We start from the raw sequence: 10,397 nt of genomic DNA, 5'->3' as shown, positions 1-10,397 counted from the left end.
ACATCTACTGCTGCAACCACAGCTGCCCCCACAACCACAACAGCTGGCATGACGACTACCACAATTCCGGTCACAACAACAACATCTGCTTCGATTACAACAACAGCAGCAACCACCACAATCACAGGAGCTGCCACCACAACCCCTACTGCTCCTACTACAACCACAGCTCCTGTCACGACAACCACAGATGCTCCAACTACAACCACAAATGGAGTCACAACATCCACAGTTTCTCCCACAACAACCACAGCTGCTGCCACAACAACCACAGCTGCTGCCACAACAACCACAGCTGCTGCTATCACAGCCACAGGTGTCGCCACAGTCACCACAGCAGGCATCACAACAACCACAGCTGCTTCGACTACAACAACAGCAGCAACCACCACAATCACAGGAGCTGCCACCACAACCACTACTGCTTCTACTACATCCATAGCTCCTGCCACGACAACCACAGATGCTCCAACTACAAACACAAATGGAGTCACAACATCCACAGTTTCTCCCACAACAACCACAGCTGCTTCCACAACAACCACAGCTGCTGCCACAACAACCACAGCTGCGCCAATTACAACAACAAAGGGAGTCACAACAACCACAGTTTCTCCCACAACAACCACAGCAACCACAGCTGCTCCAACTACAAGTTGCTCATTTAACAACCCTCAACTCAACTACGTCCATGATAACAACCACAGTTCCTGCCGTGACAACGACACCTGCCACTGCTGCAGCAGCCACCACAGCCAAAGTTGCTGCAACAACAACCACAGCTGCTCCAACTACTACCACATCTACTGCTGCAACGACAGCTGCCCCCACAACCACAACAGCTGGCATGACGACTACCACATTTCCTGTCACGACAACCACAGATGCTCCAACTACAACCACAAATGGAGTCACAACATCCACAGTTTCTCCCACAACAACCACAGCTGCTGCCACAGCAACCACAGATGTTCCAACTACAACAACAAATGGAGTCACAACAACCACAGTTTCTCCCACAACAACCACAGGTGCTGCCACCACAACCACAGGTTCCGCCGCCACAACCACAGGTTCCTCCACCACAACCACAGGTACCGCCACGGTCACTTCAACCACAACAGCTGCCACTTCAACCACAACAGCTGCTCCCACAACTACAGCTGCCACCACAACAGTCACAGATTCTCTAACTACAAACACAGCTACTGCCACATCAACAACTTATCCAACTACAACCACAGTAGCTGCCTCTGCAACCACACCTTCTGCCACAACAACTATACCTGCTGCCACTACTACCACAGCTGCTCAAACTGCAACCAACGCAGCAGCCAACACAACCACAGCAGCTGCCACAACAACCATAGTTGCTGCCACAACAACCACAGCATCTCCAACTACAATCACAGCTGACAAAACAACAACCACAGCTTCTGCCACAAAAACTACAGATGCTCCAACTACAACCACAGTATTCGTTACAACAACCACAGCTGCTCCTATAACATCCACAGCTTCTGCCACAAACACCATTGTACCAACGACAACCAAAATTGTTCCCACAACCACCACAGCCACCGCTACAACAACTAAGTCAACAGCGGCACCAACAGCGAATGAGGGGTCAGTGGGATTAGGATTCAGAATGTTCCGTGCATTCCAAAGTGACTATACTGATTCTTCCACAACAGCATATCAGGAACTGGCAGAAAATGTTACCACAGAGGTAATCAGCTCATCTTTTAAAAACATTGTGTCATTAACATGGTGTCACTGACTTAGTTACTGACTTAATTAGTATCCAAATTATTGATACTAATTTGTTTCTTTTTTTACAGGTGAATCATGGTTACAAAAGAATTTACCCTTCAACATACGTAAGGTGTAGGATTATTCAGTTCACGTAAGTAACAATAATTGTTTCTGTATGTCTATGAATCTCCCCATTCAAATAGAATTATCTCAAAATAACAGTGATAGTGATATAAGTTTGAATAATACACTGCTCACAAAAATAAAGGGAAGACAAAAATAACACATCCTAGAGCTGAATGAATGAAATATTCTTATTAAATACTTTTTTCATTACATAGTTGAATGTGCTGACAACAAAATCACACAAAAATGATCAATGGAAATCAAATTTATTAACCCATGGAGGTCTGGATTTGGAGTCACACTCAAAATTAAAGTGGAAAACCACACTACAGGCTGATCCAACGTGGATGTAATGTCCTTAAAACAAGTCAAAATGAGGCTCAGTAGTGTGTGTGGCCTCCACGTGTCTGTATGACCTCCCTACAACGCCTGGTCTCCTGAGGGATCTCCTCCCAGACCTGGACTAAAGCATGGAGCGAGACATGATGTCCCAGATGTGCTTAATTGGATTCAGGTCTGGGAAATTGGCGGGCCAGGTCGAATTTGCCAATCTTGGTGTTCTCTGGCAAATGCCAAACGTCCTGCACGTGTTGGGCTGTAAGCACAACCCCCACCTGTGGACGTCGGGCCCTCATACCACCCTCATGGAGTCTGTTTCTGACCGTTTGAGCAGACACATGCACATTTGTGGCCTTCTGGAGGTCATTTTGCAGGGCTCTGGCAGTGCTCCTCCTGCTCCTCCTTGCACAAAGGCAGAGGTAGTGGTCCTGCTGCTGGGTTGTTGCCCTCCTACGGCCTCCTCCACATCTCCTGATGTACTGGCCTGTCTCCTGGTAGCGCCTCCATGCTCTGGACACTACGCTGACAGACACAGCAAACCTTCTTTCCACAGCTCGCATTGATGTTCCATCCTGGATGAGCTTCACTACCTGAGCCACTTGTGTGGGTTGTAGACTCATGCTACCACTAGAGTGAAAGCACCGCCAGCATTCAAAATTTACCACAACATCAGCCAGGAAGCATAGGAACTGAGAAGTGGTCTGTGGTCACCACCTGCAGAACCACTCCTTTATTGGGGGTGTATTGCTAATTGCCTATAATTTCCACCTGTTATCTATTCCATTTGCACAACAGCATGTGCAATTTATTGTCAATCAGTGTTGCTTCCTAAGTGGACAGTTTGATTTCACAGAAGTGTGATTGACTTGGAGTTACATTGTGTTGTTTAAGTGTTCCCTTCATTTTTTTGAGCAGTGTATATTAAGAAAACAAATACAAATAATTACTATACCTTGTCTTGTTTTCTTAATACTTTCTTGGAAACAACGGTTTAAGATCTGATCTCGAAATTAAAACTAAATCTTTGTATATTTCGTTTACAGGAGAGGGTCAATTATTGTCAACATGACCCTTATTTTCAAGAACCAGACAGTGGTTCCCAATGTAACGAGTGTGGAGCAGGGATTGAATGACTCTCTGTCTCACGGGAACACCTTCCTCGACGTTGACACAACCTCCATTTCTGCAAGTAAGTTAAGCCATCACTGTTGACCTTGTCATTGTCGTCACTCTCAACATTGACTCATGGCACTCTATATTGGGTAAATTTTTACGAGATAACTTCTGTGGTGTTACAGGAACTACAACTTCTGCAGCCACCACTGTTGCCGCAACTACCACAGCCACCACAACAACCACAGCCACCCCCACAACAACAACAACAGCTGGTCCTACACCAAACACAGCTGCTTCAACAACATCTGTTATTGTATCAACAATAAACAATGCTGCCGCCTCCAGTGGAATAAGCTACAAGACAAGTCTACTCATCTGTCTTGTTATGTTGTCACAACTGCTTGACTAATACTGATATAACTGATCACCACTGTGACAGGGAAACTTACCAACAATGTAATCATATTAATTATTAGAACTGTATACTATTTATTATTATTTATTACCCCAAAATGTACAGGGAAAGGTGAATTGCTATGGAGAACATGAGAATATTGAACAGCTTGAGGATAATGTAAAAAAAAGATAGCTGTTCTACCAATTATCAACAGGATTCTAAGAATCTTGATAGTTATTCCTTCTACTTACTGCACTAATACTTATTGTAACTGAATGGTGTATTTATACTGTTTTGTAATTCACTATTACTCATACTTTGAATGAAGAAAATGCTGGGTTCGTTTTCTGTACCGGATTAATGAAGAAATTAAATGAAATGCAATTTCAATAATTATTATTGTGTGCCAACTGCATCTGTTATATCTTGTTTACATACAACATAAATACCACTTTATTTCTATGATAGGAATGAGATGATATGAATATCAGAAGATCAATTTCAAGCAGAACAGGACATTTGTTTACAACAAATACATAGACAACATAGGCAACAAAAACAAAGACAATGGTTATGATACGGTTGGACAGTTATCCCAGAAAGTTTTTTTTTTTAATTCATGAATATCTGAAGGTATATTTCATAGGTCAAAATTCATTAAAATATTAGACTGGCTGTATTATGTTACTGGGTGTTTGTGAAGTGAAATATGTTGTCAACACACTTTAAAAATGGGATAAACGAGATTAGTCCTTTCAGATATCATTTTTTGTTCCGCTTACATATTTCATTGTTCATCTCCTACAGTCTTGAGGGAGGGCTTTAAACACACCTCAACCATTTTTTTGCCACCCTGATTTCACCAATTATGTTTCTATGTATTTCTCTGCTAGAGTTGATGTATTAGAGAGAGGCATTACAGACATTATAAAATCAGTGTCTGTCTCTCATGTACACAAAACTGTGTCACGTATCACATCAAGGCAGAAAGATTAACATATGAGAATCAAGGACATTTTGATGGCAAATAAAGGCCTAATCACAAAAGGTTCATGCTATGCTAACTGAATGGTGATCTTAGAGTATGTTGTTAATTTATATCCTATCTAACTTCAGGCTCTTTGTAGAAGGTATCAACCTCAGAAAAATAACAATGAAGGGACTTTCAACCTCAACCCATCCAGTAAAAATACCATGCCTAAATATAATTATTTGCAGACTTGATTGATTTGATACAGGACTTAGTAAATTGAGTTAATTCATTAGTAAGAGGGAACTACAGCACACAAGGCAATGTTTAATAGATTGTTTTATTTATTTCTACATTACAAAATTAATCTTACCTCCAAATGTTTTCTTGCTGGTTCCGAGTTTCTCATTGTGGTGACAACAGATTGTCTCGCATATCCTGAGAAAGGTTCTACTAAAGTAACATATGGAATTGTTTCATGCCGGTCATACCATGGATAATTTAGCTATTTGATTTTTAATTTTGTGGTAACTTCATTTTTGTACATTATTACTATTTTATGAAATGTGGAATTTGGCCTTTACTACTATAGCCCATAGAAACACATTGAATAGAACATTCATAAATGGCAAAAAAATACAGTCAAAAAACAAATCATGAGGAATAAGATTTTGAAGTGTCTGTCCGCTAATTATGAGACATAAGAAAACTCAGGAAATATATATATATATATATTTCCTGAGTATATAGAATATAATTTTTATTTTATCGATATCTCTAGCTTAAATTGACAGATTTTGATGGGGATTTTTTAAAATTATGTTAATTAGATTGACGTACGACTGCGTCAATAGAGAAGGATTTTATTGTATTTTTTAAACCAATTATTGGCCAAAGTTGCATCATGAAAATGTCATCAGATGGCATAAACTTGAAATATTTTTGTGTTTTTTTAAGGGTGATTTGATTGTCCACATATGCATATATATATATATGCATATATATATATATATACTTTATTTAAAGCTACAAAGTTGTTTGTTCATCATCCTGATTGACTAGAATATATTCAGGGCCGTGTATAGCCTTTTGGGGGCCCTAAGTGAGATTTCTTTGGTGAGGCCCTCCACAAAGCGGGCAAAAACATTTAATGGCCTCTCTCTTGATGGCGGAGAGAATATGTTATATATATATGTTATAAAGTTAATTTCCTGCAATTCCACACATTTTGCCATGGGTCTGAGAAAACAATTTAGCTATTTTATTAGACATTTGTTTTTCTCTCTTAAAGCACATTTACTGCATTTCTACTCATTTTTCATGCTTCAGAGAGAACATTTTGCAACTTTTTATCAATTATCTAGAGACATTTTTTTCTGAAGTTCTATACATTTTGCCATGGGGTGGAGACAACATTTAGCAATTGTATAATGCTACTTATTTTGCCATAGGGCAGAGAGACATTTCTGCAGTTTAAAAAAAAGTTCCTGCAATTCTACACATTTTGCAATGATTTATGTCATGTTAATAATATCTGAGTGAGAGTGACTAGCAAAATCAATAGGGACCCCTAGATGTCAGAGCCCTGGGCACGTGCCCGGTCGTTATTCGGCGATGATTACAGACCCTGGTTCGATTCCAGGCTGTTTCACAACCGGCCGTGATTGAGAGTCCCATAGGGCAGTGCACAATTGGCCCAGCATCGTCCGGGTTAGGATTTGGCTGCGGTAGGCCGTCATTGTTAATAAGAATTTGTTCTTAACTGACTTACCTAGTTAAATGAAAGTTAAAGTAATGATGGACTATCATTTCTCTTTGCTTATTTAAGGGAAATTCCCCCACAACCACAGTCTCTCTAACAACAACCACAGCTGCTGCTACGACATTCACAGCTGCTACAACTACAACTACAGCTGCTCCTAAATAAGCCACGGCTGCCACAACAACATCCATTGTTGCTGCAACAACAACCACAGCTGCTGCCTCCAGTGGAATTTGCTTCAAGACAAGTCTTCTCAGAATCTGTCTGGCTGTGATGTCATGTCTGGTTCACTCATACCGGTAGACAAATCATTATCTTGATAGCATACCTCAAAATACACATATCAAATCCGATTCATCATTTTTTTATAAACCGGTTGATTCGAGCCATGAAAGCTGATTTGATGAAAGCCATAGCGTATCACACCTTACACCATGGGTATGACAAAAAACAACCTTTAACTGGTCTAATTACATTGGTAATCAGTTTATAAAAGCAATATGAAACTTCGGGGGTTTGTGGTATACGGCCAATATGCCATGGCTAAGAGCTGTATCCATGCCTTAGAACAGACCTTAGCCGTGATATATTGGTCATATGTCATACCTACTCGGGTCTTATTGCTTATATATATAATGAAAATAATATGCATTTTGAAGAGAGTAAAGATTCCTAGAGAGAAAATGAAATATCTATAGGATCTTCTAAAACATCTGCTACTTGGTCCCCTTCACCCATAAGTAATCATCCTTGTAGTCACAGCACTACATTATTTAGTTATTTTGTATTTATTATAATTAAACATTGTATTTTGTGCTATTATGCACCTCACTTTAATCCTGTATTAAATTAGGTAGGATGTACTTATTTTTTTGTATTGGATTTAAAATGTATTTGATGTATTAAAATGTACTGTATGCCATTTGAAGTGACATTATTATAACGCGTGAATTAGCTGTATGACATGAAATGTGGAATATATTTTACATACAGTGCATTAAACAAGAATTCAGACACCTTGACTTTTTCCAAATGTTGTTACTTTAGCCTTATTCTAGAATGGATTAAAAAAAATATATAATTCTGATCAATCTACACACAATATCCCATAATGAAAAAGCAAAAACAGGTTTTTAGAAATGTTTGCTACTGTATTAATAATAAAAACAGAAATACCTTATTTACATAATGATTATAATTATCTCAGACCCTGAGACTGAAAAATGAGCTCAGATGCATACTGCTTCTATTGATCATCCTTGAGATGTTTTTACAACTTGATTGGAGTCCACCTGTGGTAAATTCAATTAATTAGACATGATTTGGAAAGGCACACACCATTCGATAAGGCCATACAGTTGACTGTGCATGTCAGAGCAAAAAATAAGAAATTGTCCATAGAGCTCCGAAACAGGATTGTGTCGAGGCACAGATCGGGAAAGAGTACCAAAAGATGTCTGCAGCATTCAATGTACCCTAGAATACAGTTGCCACCATCATTTTTAAATGGAAGAAGTTTGGAACAACGAAGACTCTTCCTAGAGCTGGTCACCCAGACAAACTGAGCAATAGGGGGAAGGGCCTTGGTCAGGGAAGTGGCCAAGAACCCGATGGTCACTCTGACAGAGCTCCAGAGTTCCTCTTTGGAGATGGGAGAACCTTCCAGAAGAACAACCATCTTTGCAGCTCTGCACCAATCAGAGTGGCCAGCCGGAAGCCACTCCTAAGTAAAAGGTACATGACAGCCCGCTTGGAGTTTGCCAAAAGACACCTAAAAGACCATAAGAAAAAAGATGATCTGGTCTGATGAAACAAGGATGAACAATTTGACCTGAATTCCAAGCGTCACGTCTGGTGGTGACAGCATCATGCGTGGCTGATGTTTTACATGGCAGGGACTAAGAGACTAGTCAGGATTGAGTAAAAGATGAACGTAGCAAAGTACAGAGAGTTCCTTGATAAAAACCTGATCCAGAGCGCTCAGGACCTCGGACCAGGGCGAAGGTTCACCTTACAACAGGACAACGACGCTAAGCACACAGCCAAGCCAATGCAGGAGGGGCTTCGAGAAACAAGGCTCTAAATGTCCTTGAGTCGCTCAGCCAGAGACCGGACTAGAATCCAATCAAACATCTCTGGAGAGACCTGAGAATAGCTGTGCAGCTACGCTCCCCATCCAACCTGACAGGGCTTGAGAGGATCTGCAGAGAAGAATGGGAGAAACTCCAAAAATACATGTGTGCCAAGCTCGTAGTGTCATACCGAACAAGACTTGAGGCTGTAATTACTGCCAAAGGTGTTTCAACAAAGTACTGAGTATCTGTAATGCTTCAGGTGTCGTAGGTGTGTGGAGTCAAACGCAGGAGACAGTGAGTGCAAAGCTGTGCGTCTTTAATAGCACCAACGCACCACAGGGTGCTCACAATAGTAACGGCCCCAAACACAGGGAATGAGAATGTACAACGGAAAAGTAACGACCAGGCACTAACACGTACCTCTACAACAGAGCCGAAGGTTACACTGAAATAATCCCGCACAACAACCAGGCGGGCCGGCTGTCTAATAAAGACAAACTAATTAACTCATTACACATGAACAGGTGCTACCACTAAACATACAAGGAGGGAGAGGAAAAACAATCAGTGGCAGCTAATAGGCCGGTGATGACGACCGCCGAGCGCCACCCGCCCGGGAAGGGGAAACACCCTCGGTCGGACTCGTGACAGTATCTGAATATTTCTGTCAATGTGATATTTTAATACATTAGCAAAAAATCTAAAAAACTGTTTTTGCTTTGTCATTATGTGTTATTGTGTGTAGATTAATCATGAAAAAAAAACAATTTAATCCATTTTAGTCTAAGGCTTTAACGTAAAATTGGGGTCTAAATACTTTCCGAATTAGCTGTATATACTGAAATATATAAATGCAACATGTAATTTGCATCTGTTGTTCAGACATATTTTTTTTTAAAAGGTAGGGGCGTGGATGAGAAAACCAGTCAGTATCTGGTGACCACTATTTGCCTCTTGCAGCACGACATCTCCTTTGCATTGATTGTGGCCTGTGGAATGTTTTCCCACTCCTCTTCAATGGCTGTGCGAAGTTGCGAGAACTGGAACATGCTGTCGTACACATCGACCCAGCGCATACCAAAAATGTCTCACATGTCTCGTGAGTATGCAAGCCACGGATGAACTAGGACATTTTCAGCTTCATGGAATTATGTACAGATCCTGTCGACATGGGGCCGTGCATAATCATGCTGAAACATGAGGTGATGGTGGCGGATGAATGACACGACAACAGGCAACAAGATCGCGTCACATTTTCTGAGCATTCACTCTGTTCATAACGTTGACATCAGCAAACCGCTCACCCACACGATGCCATACATGTGGCCTGAGGTTGTGAGGCCGGTTGGACATAATGGCAAATTCTTTGAAATTACATTTGAGGTGGCGTATTATGTTAGAGAAATGAAATGAACATTCTCTTTCAACAGTGCTGGCAGACATTCCTGCAATTCCACACTCACACACTTATTTTCCCCCTGCACAAGGTGCCCTTGTGTAATGGTCATGCTGTTTAAAAAACACAGAATCTCCCACAGCAACCACAGCTGCTCCCACAGCAACCACAGCTGCTCTCACAACAACCACAGCTGCTCCCGCAGCAACCACAGCTGCTCCCACCACAACCACAGCTGTTCCAAAAACAACCACAACTGATCCAACAATAACCACAGCAGCTCCAACAACAACTACAATAGGGGCTACAACAACCACAGATACTCCAACGACAACCACAACTGCTCCCAAATCAACCACAGCTTCTCCAATAACAACCACAGCTTCTCCAACAACAACCACAGCTGCTCTCACAACAACGACAGCTGCTCTCACAACAACCAGAGCTGTTCCCACAACAAC

General features: G+C 41.1%; 1 protein-coding gene across 1 annotated transcript; it reads left to right on the top strand.

Moving 5' to 3' along the window:
• The first annotated feature begins 684 nt into the window (after positions 1-684).
• LOC118395679 (mucin-5AC-like) lies at positions 685-4,129 on the top strand. Its single transcript, XM_035789545.2, has 4 exons — positions 685-1,729; positions 1,842-1,906; positions 3,264-3,409; positions 3,519-4,129. The coding sequence occupies exons 1-4, from the start codon at positions 692-694 to the stop codon at positions 3,743-3,745; spliced, it is 1,476 nt and encodes a 491-aa protein (XP_035645438.2). The 5' UTR covers positions 685-691; the 3' UTR covers positions 3,746-4,129.
• The last annotated feature ends 6,268 nt before the right edge of the window (positions 4,130-10,397 follow it).

The sequence above is a fragment of the Oncorhynchus keta genome, chromosome 16 (assembly GCF_023373465.1).
Source record: "Oncorhynchus keta strain PuntledgeMale-10-30-2019 chromosome 16, Oket_V2, whole genome shotgun sequence".
NCBI classification, from domain to species: domain Eukaryota; kingdom Metazoa; phylum Chordata; class Actinopteri; order Salmoniformes; family Salmonidae; genus Oncorhynchus; species Oncorhynchus keta.
The sequence above is the reverse complement of the archived record's forward strand: the minus strand, read 5'-3'. Positions and strand labels throughout refer to the sequence as shown.

Bases quoted from the DNA above. Each gene is read 5' to 3' on its own strand.
- LOC118395679 (XM_035789545.2), top strand. From the start codon at position 692: ATGATAACAACCACAGTTCCTGCCGTGACAACGACACCTGCCACTGCT. The intron at 1,907-3,263 runs GTAAGTAACAAT...TTTCGTTTACAG, and splicing joins TGTAGGATTATTCAGTTCAC to GAGAGGGTCAATTATTGTCA. The intron at 3,410-3,518 runs GTAAGTTAAGCC...GTGGTGTTACAG, and splicing joins CACAACCTCCATTTCTGCAA to GAACTACAACTTCTGCAGCC.